This window comes from Phyllobates terribilis, unplaced genomic scaffold (genome assembly GCF_046119375.1).
Source record: "Phyllobates terribilis strain yellow unplaced genomic scaffold, ASM4611937v1 Scaffold_2__4_contigs__length_985480577, whole genome shotgun sequence".
Lineage (NCBI taxonomy): Eukaryota > Metazoa > Chordata > Amphibia > Anura > Dendrobatidae > Phyllobates > Phyllobates terribilis.
Window position 1 is genome coordinate 807,736,029 of NW_027362762.1, and position 24,056 is coordinate 807,760,084.

General features: G+C 42.2%; 1 protein-coding gene across 2 annotated transcripts; it reads left to right on the forward strand.

The window, feature by feature from the left end:
• Window positions 1-660: 660 nt before the first annotated feature.
• On the forward strand, window positions 661-22,521 carry ACOT9 (acyl-CoA thioesterase 9). 2 transcript variants are annotated; one of them, XM_073667523.1, is made up of 16 exons: window positions 664-818; window positions 4,091-4,188; window positions 7,181-7,207; window positions 9,021-9,066; window positions 11,042-11,212; window positions 11,370-11,407; window positions 12,542-12,625; window positions 12,848-12,951; window positions 13,856-13,929; window positions 14,255-14,322; window positions 14,420-14,531; window positions 17,070-17,160; window positions 18,203-18,288; window positions 19,506-19,593; window positions 19,971-20,121; window positions 22,112-22,521. In XM_073667523.1, exons 1-16 carry the CDS (start codon window positions 685-687, stop codon window positions 22,189-22,191), a joined length of 1,452 nt encoding a protein of 483 aa, XP_073523624.1. In that variant the 5' UTR covers window positions 664-684; the 3' UTR covers window positions 22,192-22,521. The 2 variants fall into 2 exon arrangements, with proteins under 2 accessions (XP_073523626.1, XP_073523624.1); XM_073667525.1 differs by lacking the exon at window positions 7,181-7,207 and having other exon boundaries at window positions 661-818.
• The last annotated feature ends 1,535 nt before the right edge of the window (window positions 22,522-24,056 follow it).

Below are 24,056 nucleotides of genomic sequence, written 5' to 3' on the forward strand. Positions count from 1 at the left end.
TACAGACCATGATGTCCGGACCAGCTGCGGGTTTTCTGATCTGACCACAGCATCATTAATGCCCTTAAGGGCGCAGTCTGACGACCGTATCAATCAGACCGCCATGCTCGGACTGGCTGGCGGCTCTCCCGACCATGACAGCTTCATGTATATCTATGCAGCTCGGGAGAGCCGCTGGCCAGTCCGAGCATGGCGGTCTGATTGATACGGTCGTCAGACTGTGTCCTAAGGCTGCTGACTTTGGTGACCTGCGGCCGGTCCATACTCAGAACCATTAGGTCAGACGTGTTAGTCTGGTGGTGTTGGTGCGGGGGCCACAGGCGGTGTCTCCTGGCCCATCCTGTGCCGTAGTGTCGGGTCACACAACCATTATAGAATTATACTAAACAGGAGCTGGGCCCAATATGGAGGTTGTGGAGCTTTTCTTTTTTTTACCTTACAATACTGTAAAATAACAGCAAATAACAAGGTAAAGTCACTGCTGAGCTTTAAAAAAATGAGAAATATACCAGTGGCCTGGAGAAATCTTGTGTTATGTGGAATAAGCATTAGTGACAGAGACTACAAGGCTGCTGCTGCTTCCCCTCCAGGTCATCGCTAACACTATGTATCTAGGACTTTCATTTCAGCACTGAGGTGACACAGCAGCTCTCTATGGTGCCGCCGCTCTACCCCGCGCTGTCTATGGTGTGGGAGGACCGGGCAGAGGAGATTGACAGGCGGGCGTGTCGCCAGCAGTGGGCAGCACAGAGCTCGGGCCAGAAGGCACTGTCGGTGCGGAGAGTCCGGGACACGGAGACGATGCTGCTCGGCGTCAGGTAACATGACAGCGGACATGTCCTCTCCAGGCAGCCATCAGCCGTCTACCACCCGGGCTGTGAATTAGGGGTGAAGGAGTTGTGGGTGGTACAGAAGGGGCAGTGGGGAGCAGGATAAGTAAGAGGCTGGAGCAGGAGTGTACCAGATGTGCCATGCCAGTGTGTGATGTGGCACTGCCCACACTGAGGAAGGAGTGCCCTCAGTGCTGGTACTGAAGAGTCCACAGGAACTTTTTACGTCTCCATTCACTCCAGCCCTCCTGTCATTTGGGTTTTACCGCTGCCAGTAAAACAGTCCCATGTAAATGTTCCTGTAAAGCTATGACCTCTGTACACAGCAAGTCACCATGAAACTGCATGTGGATTTAACCACGGAGTCCTGAAAATATGGAGGCTTGTGGCCGGGATGTGGTCGCTGCACTCTTCGTGGCCGCTGCTCTCTTCGTGGCCGCTGCACTCTTCGTGGTCGCTGCTCTCTTCGTGGTCGCTGCACTCTTCGTGGTCGCTGCTCTCTTCGTGGTCGCTGCTCTCTTCGTGGTCGCTGCTCTCTTCGTGGTCGCTGCACTCTTCGTGGTCGCTGCACTCTTCGTGGTCGCTGCACTCTTCGTGGTCGCTGCTCTCTTCGTGGTCGCTGCTCTCTTCGTGGCCGCTGCGCTGTGCACGGTCGCTGCACTCTTCGTGGCCGCTGCGCTGTGCACGGTCGCTGCTCTCTTCGTGGCCGCTGCGCTGTGCACGGTCGCTGCGCTCTTCGTGGCCGCTGCGCTGTGCACGGTCGCTGCGCTCTTCGTGGCCGCTGCGCTGTGCACGGTCGCTGCGCTCTTCGTGGCCGCTGCACTCTTCGTGGCCGCTGCACTCTTCGTGGCCGCTGCACTCTTCGTGGTCGCTGCACTCTTCGTGGTCGCTGCTCTCTTCGTGGTCGCTGCTCTCTTCGTGGCCGCTGCGCTGTGCACGGTCGCTGCACTCTTCGTGGCCACTGCGCTGTGCACGGTCGCTGCTCTCTTCGTGGCCGCTGCGCTGTGCACGGTCGCTGCGCTCTTCGTGGCCGCTGCGCTGTGCACGGTCGCTGCGCTCTTCGTGGCCGCTGCGCTGTGCACGGTCGCTGCGCTCTTCGTGGTCGCTGCACTCTTCGTGGCCGCTGCTCTCTTCGTGGTCGCTGCTCTCTTCGTGGCCGCTGCACTCTTCGTGGTCGCTGCTCTCTTCGTGGTCGCTGCGCTCTTCGTGGCCGCTGCGCTGTGCACGGTCGCTGCGCTCTTCGTGGTCGCTGCACTCTTCGTGGTCGCTGCACTCTTCGTGGCCGCTGCTCTCTTCGTGGCCGCTGCACTCTTCATGGTCTCTGCGCGGTGCACGGTCGCTGCTCTCTTCGTGGTCGCTGCTCTCTTCGTGGTCGCTGCTCTCTTCGTGGTCGCTGCTCTCTTCGTGGTCGCTGCTCTCTTCGTGGTCTCTGCGTGGTCGCTGCGCTCTGCGTGGTTGCTGCGCTCTGCGTGGTCGCTGCACTCTTTGTGGTCACTGCGCTGTGCACAGTCGCTGCACTATGACTCCAGCCGCTTATAAGCGTCACATTACAAGAGCTGTGTTCACATGGTGAAAAGTTGCAGCAAAACATAATTTCTGCTATCATTTTGGAGCATTTTGCCACTTGTGAACACATCTAAAAGTCAATGACACGCGATGCAGGTGAACACACCATTAGTTTGTGTCACCGCAGTGTAGTTCTTGCCCAATTTTCCAAAATCATGGCCACAATTATGGAAAATTTTGGAAAACCCCAAGACTAAGTAAGGCCTCATTCACATGTCAGTATTTTCCATCAGTATTTGTAAGCCAAAACCAGGAGTGGAATTTACCAAGAAAAACTGTAATTGAAATATTGACACCTGTTCTGTGTTTTGGGGACAATCCTAGTTTTGGCGTACAAGCACTGATGAAATACTGATCAAAAATACTGACATGTGAATGAGGCCTAAGGCTGTATAATTCTGATTCTGGTCAGACCACTAGATCCCACCACCAGAAACATCTGCACACTTGCAGAGTGTTCACATGTGACCTCCATTAAACTTATAGGGGCACGGTCACGTGTGACCTGCGTCCCGAAATCCAACAAGTGTCCGTTTGCCCTGGAGGAGCCCCTCATACATATGTCAAGCATATTCATATATCTCCCGCTGAAGGCTAAAAGATTGCCCCTCCAGCCTCCGTCAGGTGGGCTTATCTTGGTGCCTTTTTCTGTTGTATGGAATAGCGGCACAGTGCATGTTTCTCTACATGGGAGCCTATGGTGGAGCGGTGCCACTAATTTCATGGATCAGGGTCTACAACAGGAAATCCTTTCTATCTATTCCTCTCATGGACATAACAAAACACACTGTGAAATCACCACAAGGGATGCACAGATATCATCTGAGCAGCCGGGTATTCCTGAAGTGACTTCGCCAACGTCCTTTCAGTCTCGTTTGCTGCGGCTTCGTCTGCCGGAGTCTTTGCTCTATACTTTTACCCTAATTGTATATGACATGATGTCTTTTTCTGGTTTATTCTGCCTGGAATCCGTCTGAAATAAACACCCCCCAAAATGTACATAATGCACAGCAATATCAAATCGACATTGCTGTGCACGTTTTGTTTTTTATTATTTCTGTTAACTACTTCAGGATTCGGAAACCTTGAAGCGGTTAAAGGATACTCTATACTTCCAAGTATATAGAGCAAAGACGCTGGCCGTAACTGAATAGACGCCGGTGAAGATGCTTCAGGAAAATGATCACTGGCATCTTCCTAAAGTGTTTTTGACTTGGAAAAGTCGGCCGTTCCGTCTGGATCTTATACACTGTGTGAACATAACATTTGGCTGAATTTACTCTTTAGGTTTTTTTCTTGCGCTCAAGAAAAGGGCCACTTTTTATCAGTGGGCTGGATTAGTCATTTATTTTTTATTTGCGCAGTATTATCCTTTTTTCTCATTCACAAAAAAAAACACCTAGATGTTTCCCAAAGTTTTCCAAACATCAGTCAGTGAAAATGCAACTGGGATATCATCAGCGCATTGGTTTATTCACTGGTCCATTCACTTGAATGGTTGAGTTTGGACTAAAATTGGACATGTCCTCCATTTTTCATGTGAACAGCGCCATAGTCTGAAACACTAATGTGAATGAGACCTTACCCATTCTAATGCGATCCTTATCAAACTTTTGCACCCCTATGTACCTTTTTATGGATTGGTTTTACTAGTAGCCTGAAAGGAAAGTCACGCTCTTCTCTCTTGATTTCAGACTTGGTGTGACCTGTCAGAGGTCGGGATTTCTCAGGAGATCGCTGATGACTGCAAGCACCATGCAATCTAATGGCCGGCTACCAGATATGGCGGAAGGTAAATACTGAGACTCACAGAAAAAAGTGGATTATGGAAAGAAAGTCAGATTTTAGAATTGTAATCATTTTGCATTTGATGGCTACAGCAGGTTCCAGCCAGAGCCAACTTTTAACCACAGTCTCCTTCACAATTGTGGAACCTGAGAGTTGAAGGATTGTCCAGGACTTTTGTATTGATGGCCTATCTGTAGGACAGGTCACCAATATCTGATCGGTGGGGGTCCGACATCCTGCACCTCCGCTGATCAGGCGTCCGGATGTGCTCACTTTGGAGCTGCACAGCACAGGGTCTAAGTCTACAGCAGTTCAGCTTAAGCTGGTTTTCATGTCCATAGGGGCTTATTCAGACATCAGTTTTTCACAGCTTGTACCTATTATACTCTATGGGGCTGTTCACATATCAGTGCATTTTTGCTGACTGAGTGGTCCGCACCAAAACACGGAGACGCATCCGATTTTGATCCATGTTACAAATCAAACTCGCCAACGCAAGTCTGTGTCTGAAAAAAATCCGACAACACTCGGATGCCGTCTGTACTCTTGACAGTTTTTACTAACTTACTATGGAAAAAAATAAAAAATACATAAACTGGAGATTGCTTCAACTTCTCCTATTAAATAGTCAGTGAAAAACAATCACAACTGAACACTGATGGAACTTGGTCAGTGTCTTGCATATGAGAAAACTCACTGACGTCTGAATGAGCCTGAAGGTGGATTAATATGTCAAGTGTTCTGATTATTACATCAGCGTTCTTAACATTTAATGACATGTTAACATAACCTGTCATCAGGGTGGCATGTGTGAGAACATTTAATCCTAGCTGGCACGGCTGGTAACATAATGTACCTACTGCAGTGTGCAGTGCACTGTCTCTCAAAGTGTATAGAAATGACACACACTTATTTAGTTCTTCGTAGTTTTACGGGAGAAGGGAAAAAAACCTTTTTTTTTTCAACAACTCAAAAAATGACAGCGGAGATATTCTCATGCATGGCTACCTTTCCTTTCTAGAATGTGAATTGAGGGGATTTTTGGAACTGGCACCTATTTTTGCCATATACTTCAATATGCAGCAGATGTTTCAAATAGTAATACCCCTTTAATTCCTTCACGATCTCGGGACTTTCCCTTTTTACTTTTTCGTTTTTTGCTCCTCTTCTTCCCAGAGCCATAACTTTTAGATTTTTCTCTCAATATGGTCGTGTGAGGGCTTTTTTTGTGGGACGAGTTGTACTTTTGAATGACACCATTGATTCAGCCACATAATGAACTGGAAAACGGTAAAAAAAAAAAAAAAATTCCACAATTGTTTTTTTTTTTTTTTTCTTACCATGTTCACCAAATGCTAAAACTGACCGGCCATTATGAGTCTCCAGGTCATAACGAGTTAGTAGATACCAAACATGTATAGACTTTTTTATTAAGTGGTGAAAAAAAAAAATCCAAAGTCTGGAAGAAAAAAAAAAAAAAAAGTCGCCATTTTCTGAGACCCGTAGCATCTCTATTTTTCGTGATCTGGGGCCGGGCAAGGGCTTATTTTTTGTACACCAAGCTGACCGTTTTATTCATACCATGTTGGTTAGATATAGTGTTTTGATCGCCTCTTATTGCATTTTATTGCAATGTTGTGGCGACCAAAAAAACATAATTCTGGCATATTGATTTTTTTTCTTGTTATGCCGTTTACTGATTGGATTAATGTACTTTTATATTTTGATAGATCAGACATTTCTGAATGCAGCAATACCAAATATGTGTATTTTTAAAAGAAAATAATATTTTTTTTATTTTGAATGGGGCAAAAGGGGGGTGATTTGAACTTTTAGATTTTTTTAATATTTGTTAAAACATTTTTTTTTACTTGCTTCAATAGTCCCCTTAGGAGGCTTGAAGCTGCGATCCTCTGATCGCCTGTGCTACACGTAGCAAAGCTCTAGCACTGCTATGTGTAGCATAAATCATGATCTCCTATGCCCTCATCTGCTCACCTGCCCTCATTTCGTTGGGAAAGCGCGCGGTGGATGCTGGGCTGTGACGTGCGATGAAACCCCCCACAGCCCATCAATCAGGGGAAAGCACGTCACTGGGTCACGCCCGGCTGCAACCGGAACTTGATGTGACATCAGCTTATGTCGGAGCCGGCTGCAGCCGGGGGTCACATGATGCCTGTGAGCGGTCCGCAATAGCGCCGCTCACAGGCAATAAACACCTCACAAAGTATTTATAGAATTAGTTGTTTCCACAATTTAAATAGATGGGGGCATGTTAATAGTAGTGGACAGCCTCTTTAAGGTTCGGGTAAATTAAAGAGAATTTTTATGAGCGGAAATCCAGAAGGTATCTATATAGGGGAATTTATCTAATTTTGAGGGGAAATAAAATATAATAATGAATGAGATCTTAAAGTGGACATGTCACCAGACTTCACAATACAAACTGCATATATTATTACATGACTCTCAGAGAACCTGATGAGGCTGGAATAGTTACTTTGAAAATCCATATCAGAATGGCTGTATAACCCTGATCTTAAGATGAGCATTTTATGAGTTCATGTATAAAATTTAAATAGCTCATGAATCCAAATGTATTCAGAATCTGCCCACCTTGCCCGACTGACAGCTGCAGCTTGTACTGAGCGGTATGAGATCTCTGCAGCAGGAGGAGGGACACTGAGGAGCTGTCAATAAGGCTAGATGGACGGAGATTGCATTAAATTTTCATAAAGGATTATGCAGCCATTCTGACCTGGATTATCAAAGTATGTACACCAGCCTCATCAGGTCTGAGATCTATTTAATATATGCTTTAATTTCTTAGGCCTACACATCCAGGGAGCAGTAGGTGAAATAATGGCAGCAGTGCACTGTAACAGAACACATCAGGATGGCATGATGCAATGGGCACAGTTTGGCACTACATTTAACGTGTATGATTTGTGTTGCTTTCCTTGTGCATTGTTGTATAATCTTGTCTTCCCTTACAGGACACATTACAGTCCATGTGAATAATGGTTTGTTCTCATTTAATGCATGTTCCTAGCTGCTCCCCTTGCTTTTTCACCTTTCCTGTGTATTTTGTTCTGGACTGCAGAGACACTTGTGATTTGTTGCAAATCAGACAAAACCCCGGCACAAACACTATGACAGAGTATGATTATATTAAAATGCAAATAATAATAGGAAATCCAAAAAACAAAATCCTCTTGTATGATTGCACATCTGATTTTAACCTTCCACCTGTACACAGATCTTTGTCGCTGTGCCCCTTCGATTCTTGTATGTGACAGACACAGAATTAGAGTCCTGGAGCTTATGCACAATACCGACCTCCATTCTCCATATAAATAACTTATATTGTCACCAGGTGATGTCAGAGGAAGATGTGGCACACAAGGCTTTTTCTTAGAGTTACTGATCTGCAGAGGCAGGACCCCCGTAAGAGAGCAAGTCCCCATATGTTATAGATCACCATAAAGATGACCTAGAAGCATAACTCTTCTTACCATATGTAGTCCTAAAAAATACATTGCCATATGTAAGCTTGTAACTTTTTTTTTATTTGAGTGTTGTCTCGACTGGCGACTATCCCTTGAGCCTGGAGTGAGACAGAAAACAGTTAAAGGGATTTTCCAGGAATAGCAATATAAACCCAATTGGCCAGCGTTTGGTTAAAATAATAAAAAGAACCGTTACTCATCTACCCCGGGTCCAGCACTGCCTTCCTGCCGTTGCTCAGGTCTTTGATTACATGCTGCAGTCATTACTGCAGTGCACATTACCACGGCTGCCAATCACTGAGCTCAGTGCAGTAGAGCCACTGAGCTCAGTGATTGGCTACAGCAGTGATGTGCATTGTTGTTGTTATGTCATCATTGCAGCCTGTAAACGATCACAGGACCAGCGACAGAAAGGCAGCGCTAAAGCCGGGAAAGGTGAAAAACGTCTTTTTTTATTATTATTATTATTATTATTTTATTTTACCCGAGCCCAAGCTGATGGGTCAAAACACACTATTGCTAAAAAGCCCATTTAAGTACCACTGATATATGTAGAAGAACAGTGCCATGGACAGCACCAATTTATTAAAGGAATTGTGCAGAATCAGAAAATGTTTCTTGCAAAAACAGTGCCACACCTGTCCACAGGTTGTGTTTGGTATTGCAGCTCAGCCCCATTCACATCAATGCACTAGGACCACAATACCAGACACCATGGATAGTGGCGAACAAAAAACACTAGCAGCATCCAGCATTTGCTTCTCTTGATGTCCAACCAGTCTCGAAGAGCATGATTGGTTTGTCACCCATAAGCCATTTGCCAACCAAACGCTGAGGCCAAACCTTTTTTATATTAGGGTGCACAATGATCCCCATCTGAGAGCGACCTGCACAGGTGTCTGCAAAGCATCATCCAGTCAGCAAAATGCATCAGTGTTTGTATCCGGCGCTCACTCTGCGCTGCATGTCATCTCCTCTGCATCCTCTAGTGGGCGCCAGTGCTGCAGTTTTCATCTGCTCACCTGTCACTTTTTAGTTCCTTTTACCTGCATGGATCAGAGGGGCTAGTCACATGCAGTTTTCACTATTTTTTTTCCTAATTTGTATATATTCCATTAACTTCTGGAAAAAGGGATACCTCAAAAAGTGCCATCCTGGGCATCTGCATAGGACTGTACAGAGAGTAGCAGTTGTGAGTGTTGTACAGTGGGACTTTCTAAGTGCTGTGTGTTTCCTTCTGTCGGCCCTGTCTGTCGCTGTGTATTAGTATTTTGTCCTCTCCAGTAACACTATCCATCTCCTCCTCTTCCTCTTCTTCTTTTTCCAGTACGGGATAGACTGAGGGAAATCGTTGGCGCCTCTACAAACTGGAGGTATTCAGCCCCCATGTTATGCTGGTCCAGATTTTTACATGTCTCAGTATATTTCTATGATAAGTATACTTTTTTATTTTGTCATATGAGGGTTTGTTTTTTTGCGGGATAAGTTGTACTTTTGAATGACACTATTCATACAATGTACTGAAAAATAGGTAAAAAGCTCCAAGTGGGATGAAGCGGTGAAAAAAGATGCATTCTGCTCCATTTTGTTTTTATGGTGCTTTATTGTGCAATAAAAATGTCTTGGCAACATGACTCTCCACATCAGTACAATTACGATGATACCAAACTTGCAGCAATTTCTTTCTTTCTTTCTTTATTTTTTATTTAAAGGGATTGTATCATCAGAAAATGTCCTATTGTTTAAATCAGATTGTTGTGTTACATGTATTTTAAAAAGAAATTGGCAATGTTTTTTTCATATTACTATCTTTGTTGAAAAAAAATAAAATTAGTAATCTGGCAATTTTTGCACTGGTCACTGTGGCTATTTTATACTTCCTGTCCTGCAAGGAAGAGTGGTTTTCTTATCGTCGGAGGCAGAATTACAATGACAAATGGCACCTCTATACAAAGCTGATAACAACACAGAACCCGCCAATCACAATAGGGGATGTCACGGCCAAACCTGCTCCCCCTCCATCACCTTTACACACGCTCATTAGATGCTTCAATATCTGATCATTGTGGCTAATATACATGTGTTGTTTCCTGAAATAAATGGAATTGCAAGATTTCTATATTTTATTCTTATTACAGATTGTGGTATATTATAAAAAAAAACAACAAAAAAAAAAACAACTTTTTTTTCAAAAATACTTTAAATTAGTTTTTTTTGTTAAAATAGGTCATTTTCTGATAATAGCTTCCATTTAAGTGATGAAAAAATAATCTATATTTTGTTAAAAAAAAACTTTTTTGCTTTTTTTTATTAGATTTAGAACCAGCGATCATCCAATCAATTGTAGTATATACTGTATACCTCAGAGTATTGCAGTATACAGGAACAAATCGTGGTCTCCTATGGAGCTTTCTGTGAGCTTCACAGGGGCACCATGATGACAGCCAAAGGTGCCTTCCTTATGTAGGCCCCGGCTGCCATGATAACCCATCAATACCCAGCAATCATGTGGCAGCTATTGTGCGCGAACATTGGCAATTGCTCTATTTGAATGCTGATAAAAATGCTAGAAGATGAGGTTGGTGTAAAGCTGCGCTGTCAGAGAATACGATACGCAATAGGAAATCAAGTGGAGTGTAGATGTGGTTTTATTAGCCAACGCGTTTCGAAGTAATCCAACTGCTTCATCAGGAGCAACCACAATCAGATTGACACCGGCATCTAAATGGTTATTAGCCAGAGCTTGGATCTGACCACATATAGCAGCTGTGTAACATAGCTGGCATCTACCACGTAATGGAGTGGGCTCGGCTCCTCAGCCTCATCCTCACATGCGGACCCTCTGAGTCACTGATGTCATATAATAAAAATAGTTGTAGGACATATCCCCCCCACCCTAAAATTCAATATGTATAGAATAAGGGTGTACTATAATGAATTATGTACCCAGTGGTGTAACTTGAGACTCTTTGGCCTCCAAGTATCACATGTTTTAATAGAACTTGTCTTCTCATATGGACAAAAGGGTCTTTTTGGCCTCCCCTATGTTCCTGTGCCCAGGTGAATTACATCCCCAGCACCTACTATAGTTACCCCCTGTGTAATATATAATGCATGTCACACGATCAACAATGCCCGGACTCTCAACCAACACCAGGGTCTGCAGCATGTATATTTCCAGCCTCTTATCCTTTAGTTACACCAACATTTAACAAGCATTATATCCTAGAAATTCTGGATTTTTTACTTCCATAAAATCTATCTTAAATTTGTATAAGGTCAGTTTATTTGAACTGATATCCAATAGCAATTAGTACTTTGTGTTTGGCTATTTTGGGATTCTTTTAGAGATCACGTACAAGCCATGGAAGATCGGAAGGCTCTACAGTCTCTTTTGGCCAAGAAGCAAGAGGATCTCCCCCCACGGAGGATGAAGGACAGTTACATTGAGGTTATGTTGCCCCTCGGCAGTGAACCACAGCTGAGAGAAAAGTACCTGAATGTATACAACAATGTCCGGTGAGAACGTCTGGGGTGAAGTGTCTTGTTGTGTTTACATGTAAATTGTTGTTTTCTATATATTCACATTGAAGAACCGTCAACGTGTAGTATTTGTTTAGAAGACCTTTAGGTCATCAATCCTAGTTTGACCTATAAAATTGTGTTTTTGTTGCAGGTTTGGCAGAATTCTAGAAGACCTGGATAGCCTTGGAGGTATAGTATCCAGTTACCATGTATAGAATATCATCAGCCATGTCTGATGAGAGCAGATCAAAAGAGATCCTAAGAACATAATAGCAAGATGGTTACAAAGCAATGACAAAGAATGGATTCATATGTAGAAGGCTGATCCAGTGAATTTTCTTGTTTAGGTTTATCGTTCATTCTTCAGATTTTGGATCACGAGCAGTAATCAGGCTGTACGTTGTACATGGGTTAATGTCTGGCACGTTAGACTATCGACAGCTCTTGATAACCAGAATTTTTGTGATGAGCTACATGGAGGTTGTGGACATTTATATCACACTGACCTTCTGTGACAACTTTTATGTCTCTCCTTGTAGAGAGAATAGTGAGTGATATTTGGCTTATTCTCAGTCTATGGTTTCTACATGCTCATTGAATGGGTATACACTTCTTGAGTGATGGTAGATCTGTGCCCTCTGAGCTAATAAGATGTTATGTTTCACCACTCCTCGCCACATGGAACCTCATAGACACACTTAGAAACTGCAGCTGCATCTCCCTCCTCCTTGTACTCTATTTACTCTACACCAGTTTGGCAGGGTCAGCTACTGGAGGCGGACACTCAGATATAGTAGACTGCATCTGGATGTCTGTCTCCAGACAGAGCACACATAATGCACGACAGAGCACATGTTCTCTATCGACACCATTATAGTCTATAGCCCTGTCGGCGCATACGCCCGAACCCTGTTTTGTTGGTGGTTCGGTGGTAAGCCCCGGCAGGACCAATGTACGGGTGCCAAATCACAGTGGGAAAGCACCCTAACCTGCAATTCTGTGGTATAGTAGTATGTAGTATAAGCGTTCAAACCATTGCAAGGTTCAAGTTCTCTAAGGGGACTAAAAAATAATGTAAAAAATAAGGAAAAAACATTTTTTAAAATATAAAAAGTTCAAATCACCTCCCTTTTCCCTCGTTAAAAATAAAGAAGAAGAAAAAAAAACTAAAAAATAATCATGCACGTCATACTTCGCACTAAAAGGTTAATCCCGCCACCTTTTCTTGAACCTTATATAAGGAGTAATAAATAATTTAATACATTTTTGCTTCGTAATTCATGACAATAACAGTTGCATAAATGTTTTCTCATTTTGTTCTAGTTCTCATCTGTTATACTCACACAAAGTCCGAGTCACGGAACATGTCTCCTCTGTCCATAGTCACTGCGCTGGTGGATAAGATAGGTAACTGATGTATAATACTGACCAAATGCTGAACTTGTGATCAAGGCCTTACTGATATATCGTGAGGGAAATATCCTCTAGAATGTGGATTTCTGACTATTGTGTACTTTTTGCTTGCTCAGTTGAGAATCGATCACTGCATAAAAATAGAGTAGAGGACGAATACAAGTAGTAAATGGGTTGTATACGTTCGTCCTTCCTATTCCTGGTAATCTATTTCAGATCTTCGTAAGCAGATTATGTCTCCTGATTGTGATATCAAGTTGACAGGCCATGTGTCTTGGGTTGGGAAGACCTCAATGGAAGTTAAAATGCACATGTTACAGGTTTGTGGTCTTGGGGCTCATTTCCACACAATTGTATTCCTCTATATAAGTCACTAGGCTCTCTACACCCTTTCCTTTTTGAGCACATATAGCTTTTCCAATGCTAATAATAGTAACATACAAGAAAAATATTCACAAAAAACGTTAAATCGTTTGTGTATTCATGGGTTCCTTGTCATGTTCCTCCAGTATTTAGTACCAAGGGTATATGCTCACCACATCTCAGGCGGGTGAACACGCCAAGTTATTCAAGAGGAAGGCACTTCCTGAAGCCTCCTTTTTAGTCTTTTTTTTTTTTTTTTTCTTTCTCTTTTTGCTGTTTCTCTAGCGCTTTTTCAATTTTTTTGACAGCAGGCATTTTTTTTTCAGAATTTTTGTGGAGCTTTTTTTTTTTAATAGCATTTTTTGCCAGAAACGCCTGAATAGTTGTCAGGTCATTTCTTTAAATGACGTGGCATCTTTGAAAACCTAAAAATGATGTTGTGTGCACATACCCTTAAAGGTATTTTTCTTTATGCTAAAGGCGATATACACATGTCAGCAGAAGAAGATTGACCTTGCCCATTGGCAGAAATGTAACTTGATGGTCCTGAATCCCAACGCAGTATGTAGCCGGGCTTCCCTATCTACCACATGCCCCCATTGTCATCTCATGCAGCAGGGGGGCCTTTAGGCCAGTTTCCTGGCCATCATGACCTCTATACTGGTCACAAGGGCACTGCTACTGTGCTACTACAATATACATTATATAATCATCTCTTGGGGTTATAGTCCGGCTTATTTGCCCACAGAAGTGCCTTGTTGGAGGTGTATGGTGCTTTTATTTGGACTGTGTATTTTAGGCGTGTCTTGTCTGTCTATTCACACAATTTATTACAGCAGCCGTATGTGTTCTCTTCTAAAGCTCCATGATGGCATTTACAGTCCAGTTTTGGATGCAACATTTGTTATGGTGGCCAGAGACCCGGAGAACAGAAGGTATGTGTATAAGCTGTATCATTTTAGAACAATTGTGTATAGGAAGAGAGCCGTCACTCTCGATGAGCATTGTGGGGGAAAGCCACCATGCACTCATCGAAGACTAGTCCTCCAAGACTAGTCCTCCAAGACACATAGTCTTCGGTCAGTTTTTCGCCACAACATTATAGAATAAAACATGCCTGGCTGCGATAACGAAACCAGTGTCTGACACATACATGAATCTACTCTCAGGTTCTCCTTAAATACTCTATTCCTATGTTAGTCTGTGATACACTATCACCAGATTATATATAACTATATTCTTGTATCTTTGCTCCTTCAGGCCTGCATTTGTCAATCCATTAGTTCCAGATGGTCCTGAAGAGGAAAGGCTTTTACAGCAAGGCGAATGTATGTTCTTGAGGTTCTTCTATTCTCTCTACTATCTTGTATATTTGCCGTCTCCCTTATTTAACCAGATCTGTTTTTACATTTATGTTACCTCTAGTGAATAAATTGAGAAGAGTTGAATTCAGCACAGCATCTTTACTAAAAATGGCTCCAACCGCCGAAGAAAGGAAGATTGCACATGACATTTTTCTAAACACTCTAGATACAAAGTAAGGGCCACAAAAACAAAAATGATGAACACGGTTTAGTGGTGTTTTTCTGCTATGTAGGCCTGTTTTAAAGGAGTTGTCTCACGACAGACACATATCCACATACACCTGTTTCTAGAACAATCTTCTGACCCCGTTCCTTTGGTGCCCAATTTGTCCTGACGGGAGAGGTCGATCCAGAGGCGCCGACTCTCTCCATTTACTGCTTTGGGAGCTGTGAATACAGCCAAGCTCTCTTGCTCTTGGCTAAACGCCCATAGCAATAAATAGAAAGAGAGACGGCGTATACAAGGCCACCTATTCTGCCCACGCAGGTCGGGCACCAGTTGGAACAAGGGTCGGAAGATTGTTATGGAGACGGGTGCCGGTAAATACGGAGGGTTCACTGCATGGTGCAAGCCACTCATAAGCATCAAGAATAAAAAGGCTAGACTGGACTTTGCTAAAAAACATCTAAAAAAGCCAGCACAGTTCTGGAAAAACATTCTTTGGACAGATGAAACCAAGATAAACCTCTACCAGAATGATGGAAAGAGAAAAGTATGGCGAAGGCGTGGTACAGCTCATGATCCAAAGCATACCACATTATCTATAAAACACGGCGGAGGCAGTGTGATGGCTTGGGCTTGCATGGCTGCCAGTGGCACTGGGTCACTAGTGTTTATTGATGATGTGACACAGGACAGAAGCAGCCGAATGAATTCTGATGTATTCAGAGCCATACTGTGTGCTCAGATCCAGCCAAATGCTGCCAAACTGATTGGTCGTCGTTTCATACTACAGATGGACAGTGACCCAAAACATAAAGCCAAAGCAACCCAGGAGTTTATTAAAGCAAAGAAGTGGAATATTCTTGAATGGCCAAGTCAGTCACCTGATCTCAACCCAATTGAGCATGCATTTCACTTGTTAAAGACTAAACTTCAGACAGAAAGGCCCACAAACAAACAGCAACTGAAGACCACCGCAGTGAAGGCCTGGTAGAGCATCAAAAAGGAGGAAACACAGCGTCTGGTGATGTCCATGAGTTCAACACTTCAGGCAGTCATTGCCAACAAAGGGTTTTCAACCAAGTACTAGAAATGAACATTTTATTTACAATTATTTAATTTGTCCAATTACTTTTGGTCCCTTTAAAAACAGGGTGGCACATGTTAAGGAGCTGAAACTCCTAAACCTTTCATCCAATTTTAATGTGGATACCCTCAAATGAAAGCTGAAAGTCTGAACTTCAACTGCATCTGAATTGTTTTGTTTAAAATTCATTGTGGTAATGTCTAGAACCAAAATTAGAAAAATGTTGTCTCTGTCCAAATATATATGGACCTAACTGTATTTGTAGCATATAGTTTGCATACGTCATAAATGTCTGCCAAGAGACATCACGATCTCCTTTGTTCCTAATGTGATCCGTATTGTAGTGTTGCGGAGAGAACAACATACAAGCTATAGGATAAGTTCATACATGTCAGATTTGTGTCACATAATCTGATGTGTACTTCTGAGTGGAATCTTCTGCAGCATGTGAATGGAAGTTTTAAAATCTCTTTTCAGACTGGGCTGAATTTTTTACAGAAATTTGTCATCTATGAACATACTGTGCCATTGTCTTCACGGAAAAAACTGATCAATTAAAAGATCATTAAAATCACCTGCCTAATATTTTACAAGGCCTCCTTGTGCTGGAAAAAGGCTATGACCTGTATGAACTTGAGGCATAGACTTCACAAGATCTCCGATGGTGTCCTGCGGTACCAAGACAGTAGATGCAGATCCTTTACATTCTGTAATTTGCAGGAAGTTGTGAGTTGAGGACTCCATGAATCACACTTGTTTTTCTGGCCCATCGCATAAATACTCTATTGGATTAAGATCTGGTGAATTTGGAAGTCAAGTGAACATCTTGAACTGTTTGTTCATGTTCCTCAAAGAATTCCTGAACAATTTCCGCAGGGTGACCGAATTACTACCTTGCTGCCATCAGGGAATATCATTGGCATGAATTAGTGTAATTGGTTGGCAACAATAGTTAGGTGATGTGTCAAGGAAACATCCACAGAACTTGCCTACAGCATCACACTGTCTACTAGCTTGTCTTATTACTCTAGTGCAGAGGTCCCCAACCTTTATGACCTTGAGAGCCACATTCCGCTCTGAAAGAGGGTCGCAAACCACCTCAGGGGCCCATGAGCCACATGTGGCTCTCGAGATGCAGGTTGGGGACGCCTTCTCTATTGCATTCTGGTGCCATGTCTCCCCCCTTCCCCAGATAAGTATTGGTTAAAAGAGCAGGCCACCTCCTTGTGCTCCATTTTTCATGCTTACGTGCCCATTGTAGGTGCACTGGTGGTGGACAGAGGTCCGCATTATGACCAGTGTTGTGACACCTTTCTATCATGGTCAACAAACTTTTTTCAACTATTTGTTCTACAATCAGTGGTTTAGTGTGATAACTGATCGGTGTATGTAATACAGGGATAGATGGCTTTTTTTTTTTTTTGGATGATTTCCTGAAGTGCTTGATTGCTTGTCTTTTAGTACCGTGAGCTTCAGGAGCCGCATCCTGCCACCTAATTCAGTTTGGATGGAAGATGCAAAACTCAAGGGCTTGGAAATTTGTCATCCACAGGTATTTTATGAAAGCCAAATATAAAAATCAAAGCCAATTACAGATTAACTTTACATAGTAATTTGCAATCTAAATATCCTGAAATTCATAAATGCAGCACATCAGGGCCATTAGATTTTTTTTCATGTAATCTGAGACTTTTTCACAATAGCTATGGCAGTGATGCAAGTGATTACAAGAGTAACCAGTTCAAGACCAGACCATTTTTGCCTGTTCATGATCTGGCACATTTTCGTACATTTGGTTTTAATGTAAAGTTTTTTGGTTTTTTTCGTAATATGTGGGGCCTAATATTTGTGCCTTGTTTTCTGATATAGGGGGAAAATATAAAAAGAAAATTTGAAAGTATTGACTATTATCACATTTCTTTTGCTTTTTTTTTTTACTACAACAATGGACCACTAAGATACATTTATAACCGTGTTCCCCTTTTTGTGTAAATTATTTTTATGTAGTGTACTTATGGGTTTCTTTCTACTGCAGTGGGGCTACAAAAGCGATTTGAACTGGTGGTGGCTTTCCTTATTTTTTAATTTAATTATTTTTTGTTCTTGCTTTATTTATTTTCTCATTTATTTCACACATTGTGCCCCATCACATAAGGTCATAAAAAAGACCTTTTAGGGACATTTCAACAATAGAATACTGTTTTTATGGCTGATTTCCCCTGTAACTGGGGATGGCATATTAGGACAAGTTGCAGGGTGAATTCAGCCTTTTGATTGAATATCGGAGCTGATCTGGGTTTGCTAGAAAACAACAGATCCTGATCACTGGGTCCGCAGGAGGATGCTGTTCGTGCTTTCCGTACACGGCTCTTGATCAACACCGCTGTTTACTCTGCAATCACATAAAATGTCATTGCAGAATTATATGCGGGCTGCCTGGATGTGAAAAGTTTATGGGCGGTCTGTAAGCGGTTACCAAGCTCTGTCCTGATATGTACTGTGCCTTGTGCTGGAAACTGTGTTCTGTTTTGACTAATAGGGAAATATTTTGGGAGTTCTAAAATGTTTGTGTGTTTAATTCCTTTTGTTCTCAGGAAAGAAACATCTTCAACAGAATTTTTGGTGGTTTTCTAATGAGGAAAGCCTATGAATTAGGATGGGCAACTGCATGCTCCTATGGGTGAGTGCTCATCTATAATGGTTTGGGGAAGGAGGTAACACAGAAACCTTTCTTCATGTTATCACCTCTTTTACTAATTAAAAGGTACTGTGTACACAAATGGACAAAAGTGTTGATACGCTTCAAGTAAAGTAAGAAGAATCCACAGTGATCACTGAAATAACTTGAAACTGACAAAAGTAATGTTCAACTTAAATTTCCAAAATGTAAACTAATGAAAATCAGACATTACTTTGAATTATGGTTCAACAGAAAAAAATAAAAAAAAACCCCCAAAGTAATGGAAATCGCCTGGACAAAAATGATGCTGCACAACCTTTTCAGGCAATAATTACTAACAAACTATTTCTGTAACTCTAAATGAGACTTCTGCAATTGTCCACAGGTATTGAAAATGATTTTTGGCAGTTTCAAGTTATTTCAGTGTCCACTATGGGCTTTTCCTACTTTACCAGAAGGGTACCAACCTTTTGGCATGAAAGTGCCAGTGATTACTGTATAAAGTGCAGGCGGCCTTTCATAATTTGAATGGTTTTATTTTATATTTCAGGGTTTCATTGTGTTTCACAATAGTGTGAAAATTGTCCCGTTTGAGAAAATGAATAGACGGAGTCCTATACCGCACAATATGACCTTAAGAGATTTAAAGCGAGCCTGTCACCAGGTCAAAACTGAGTAGTTTTTGCCCTTGATTTAATCCTGCTGCCATACAATTCCAGAGTTATGGGCCTTTTTATTTAGTGCACCCCATATGCAAATTTTTATGGTCTTTACCAAAGGGAAATTGCACACAGGATCCTCTGGGGTTGTGTCTTTAGGATGCTCGCAATGTCCTAATGGTAAAGACCATACAAATTAGCAAAAGGGCACAATAAATAAAAAGGCCCATGTAGCTGGAACTGGTGTAGCAGATTTTTAGAAAGCTGATTACTCCGGGGAGTAGCGGGATTCAAATGGTAGCAGCACATGCACACTTTTGGCCTAGTGACCCGTCCTTTTTAAATAACACTGGATATCCTTCCTTATAGCATAGGAGGTACTATACTCAGGAGAACTTCATGGAAGTGTTCTCATACAACTACTTCTTTCTTTCTGGGACATCTCAACAAAGTATATGTTAAATCCACAACACACAAATAATTGTACAGAGACTGTAAACGCTCATACATGATATGTAAAACACTAATTACAGGATTTTTGCAATATTTCTTTTCCAGTGGTTCTAGGCCATACGTTGTTGCTGTTGATGACATCATGTTCCAGCGACCAGTGGAGATTGGATCATTACTCTTCCTGTCTTCTCAGGTAGGACCTTTGTGGGAGATATTGTAAAATTCATATTTTGGCCAACAGAGGGCACATATGGTATAAGCGATGCACACTCTCACATTAGGGCACTTATTTGCAAGGTGAAAGAAAGGGCTTAAAAATGTATTACGCCTTCATAGTTTTATTAATGAAAACCAATTAGCAAAACATTTTATTTTTTTTTAAGTCTATGATTGTACATTAGGCTATTGAAAAAATCAGCATGCACTAATCTCTATTTTGGATTACATGAAAGAAGAAATGTAACCACTTTTAACCAATATAGCAAATGTTATAACCTAATGCAAACTGATAAATGTTTTTAGTTAATGTGTTCATTCCATCTGCCCTGAATCTGTTGGTATTTCATACAGGTGTGTTACACAGAAAATAACTACATCCAAATCAGGGTCCACAGCGAAGTTTCTGATCCCATAACCCGAGAACATCATACAACCAACATCTTCCATTTTACATACATGTCAGAAAAAGAAGTGCCGCAGATTGTGCCACAGACATATGGACGTGAGTATAATACAATGATTTCCTATTAGACATTTGTCTTTCCCTTTCTGATTAATGAAGAAACAATGTTTTACAATGGATGTGTCATCCTTTACCCTTGTAGAGAGTGCCAAGTTGGCGCAGGGAGACTTATAGGCCATGCACGTAGGATGGAAATATAAATGTGCAAATAGCTTCTTCAGAGAAGAGGACATCCACCTATTGAAAGTAGCAATCCTAAAAGTCAATATTGACCATTCATAGAGCCTTGACGCATGCCTTGGGATAAGCAGCCAAACCAGAAACTCCATTTACATACACATGTTTCAGTGTGGCTGCCACTTGTCAGTGCAAAGCCAAAAAAATGGATTGCTGGGTGAGAACCGTCTGACGGCGCCTAAGGGGTAAAGTTTCTATTTGTCTGAGGCCTCTAACCCACCCAGCCATCCAGTTCTCATACTTTGCTTTAATGAGGAGTAAACACTCTGAAACATGTCTTTGTATATGTAGTTTTTGTTTTGGCTCCTTATCCTAAATCATGTGGCGAGGCTCTTTAGAAGGATCAATATTGACTTTTAGGATTGCCATCTCCAATAGGTGGCACTAGAGATCCTGTCTTGTTCCTCTCTGAAGAAGCTATTTGCATATCATTCTTTAGCAAAACCCTTTTACATTGCTTGCTAAAGGCCCTGTCACACACAGCGAGATTGCTAGCGAGATCGTTATTACGTCACGGTTTTGAGATTGCTGGAGAGTCGTTTCGTGATCGCTGGGGAGCTGTCAAACATGCAGAACTTCCCAACGATTTCGGCCGCTCCAGCGATCTAACTAACGATCTCGTTGGTCGTTGGGGCGCTTTCACACAGCAGCTATTTCAACGATCCACACCTTGATAGGGACTGTACTGTGTCACAAAGGCACAAAGGCGCAAAAGCAGGACTAGTCGAATGAACGGATATCAACAGCCCGGAAAATTCTGCTAGGATCTGCGATCCAGCACGAGGTCATAAACAAAGGATGGAATCGCTATTCTGTTGCCTTCTTTATGCACGGCGGGAAATGAGACCGCTGTAGCGACCACCAATCGGGGACGAGGGGCGCAGAAAAGTCCAATTTATGCACGCCTACGTGTCTCAGTTCTGAATCGCTAACGAGGTCGTTGGTTAGGTGTTAAATACAGCGATGCACACTGCCCAGCGGGAGCGCAACGACCCAGGAATGGTCCAGGAAGCTTTGTAACGATCAGCGATCTCACAGCAGGGGCCTGATCGTTGCTACCTGTCAGACGTAACGAGATCGCTAGCGAGATCGCTATTGCGTCACCAAACCGTGACGTATCAACGATCTCACTAGCGATCTCGTTATGTGTGACGGGGCCTTAAGTGTGTTAGCTGGCCAACTTTTTTTATTCTAAAACAAAAAATGTTTATTGGACTTTCTTCCAAAGGACCCAGGTGCAGGTCTTTCCTATGGATTCTCTTTTCTGCTGATTTTTAGGAAGGCCAAGCCATCCATTAACTGCAAACCATTCTGTTTGCCAACTTGTAGCCACAATAAAACATGCAAATAAAGAGACGACAGTACATAGATCTAAAGAATTTAATTGAACTGGTCATATATCCGTCTTTTTTTTTTTTTAATGCATCCATGTGTCTGAAACATTAAACTCAGAAGCCATAGTATTTAACAGATCTGGGCTTTTTTATGTCCGCAAAAGTGGGCATAGTCACGTTTCCTTATTAAAGGGGCATTAACCCCTTCACAACCTATGTATGTAATTGGTCGTGTCCCTGCACTCCATGCAGACTGCGGCGCTGAGCCTGCATGTTTTCAGGCACATGACAGCTGATCCCAAAAACCAAAAATGGCCCAGGGGTGAAGGATTAAAAATGATCAGCACAGATGCAGCAGTTTTGTATGGCTCAATCATTACTGCATTTTATCTGGTCTGTACTTTAATTTTCTCCATTTTTCACCGGCTATTGTGCATCCATGAATATTTGTTTTCCAGAGTCCATGCTGTATTTGGATGGAAAGCGACACTTTGATGCTGTGGTGCGAAGCAGAAATGGTCAAAGCCAAAGCTTGTAGACAATGGGTACTTCAGATACCACTAATAAGGAAAAATCATGGAACTGCTTACCAAAGAAAGAGGGGTGCAGATTATTGAGGGATCATGGCATTCAGTTTCCTACAATACCTTCCAGTATGCTTAGAACAAACCTGTATATTGACTTTGCTGTATATTCATTTTTGCTGCTAAGAACTTTCACATATGGCACGGATAGGTCACTACGTGTAAGAACATAGCTTTTCTACAGCTGAATGCTTCCATATGCGTAGAAACAGCACATGTGTATTGTTATTTTACTTGCATTGGTTCATACAATAAATATATTTTTTCCTATCTGGATATATAAAGTTATTCATTATCATTATTATTCACGCAGTATGCCCTGAATTTCCGCTTGCTGGCTTCTAACTTTCTTAGCCCTTTTCTGTTGATGTCTATGGCCACCAAAAATGTCCTTCAGGTAATTTGAGTAACTACCCGTGTGTCCGCTATGTTATACATATATTGGTATATAAAAACATATATACTACAGCACAATAGTAAATGTCAGATTGGCGCAATTTTGTGCTTCAGAAAATTACCAGTCTCTTCTAGTTCCTATCTGTAGCACATTATTAAAAAGACATGATAGATCAGTAGCTGGCGATCTCAAGTAAGCAGGGAGAAGTATGTGTATTTGGGTCATCCAATCTGTAAGGCCACATCTTTGAGAAGACCACCACTGTATTATCAGCTGTAGCTAAATTTTAGCTTAGAGTTGAAGGTAAGAAAAAGAAGACAACCATAGACCAGATGGAAGAATATGGTCATAGAAATCACGAATATGCCATTGAGAAACCTGCAGCTCTAAGGGCTCGTGCACACAACCTTAAAAATCAGACGATTGATATCCATGGTTTTAACAGATGGCAGTCATCCCCATGTTATTCTATATGGCCTGCACAAGTGCAATTTTTTATTTATTTATTTTTTCTCCTGGGACCGAGTCTGCCCGGGGGTAAAAAATCGTACCACGTCCGAGTTGCATCCGATTATCGGATCGCACTTGGTCATACATGTTTATGGGTCCGTGGAAAAAAATGTACCGCACCCGAATGACATCCGAGTGCGGTCCAATCTTCACGGACTGACTGACAGAATGGAGAAGATTTTCTCGGATGAGAGAAAAACGGTTGTGTGGCCCTAGCCTGAGCAGAGGAAAGCACTTTGGAAATGGCGTTATTAGGGCTCGTGCACACGACTGATATTCTCGGACTAGGACTACCCGTGGTTTTCTCTTATAGCACTTGTACCGATGATATTCCATGGGGCTGTGCTCATGTCTGAGTGGTCCGTGGAAATAAATCAGAGACCTGTCCAATTTTTATCCAAGGGTCGGATCAAATTTGGCAATGCAAGTCTATGGGTCCGATTTTCACAGACTGACAGAAAGAAGAAGGTGGAGACATTTTTTTTCCCTCTGACGTACCAGAAAAACTGATGGTTTTGGTACCGTGTTAGCCAGTTGAAAAATGATTGCTCTCAGTGGGAAAAACAAGATAATGTTGTAGTTATGATACCTTTTAATGGCAAACTAAAATAAATGATGTTACAAGGCAAGCTTTCGGGACAACTTAGGTCCCTTCCTCAGGCTTGATATCATGCCTGAGGAGGGGACCTAAGTTGTCCCGAAAGCTTGCCTTGTAACATCATTTATTTTATTTTTGTTAGCTATTAAAAGGTATCATAACTGCAGGATTATCTTGTTTTTCCCCACTGAGAAAAACTGATGTCACTCTGATCAGAATAATCCGTCCATTTTTCTTTGTGGAGAAATCGGTCATGTAAACCTACTGTTGTTTTTTTTTTTTTTAATCAGACAAGGTTTTGTTTTTAATAAAAA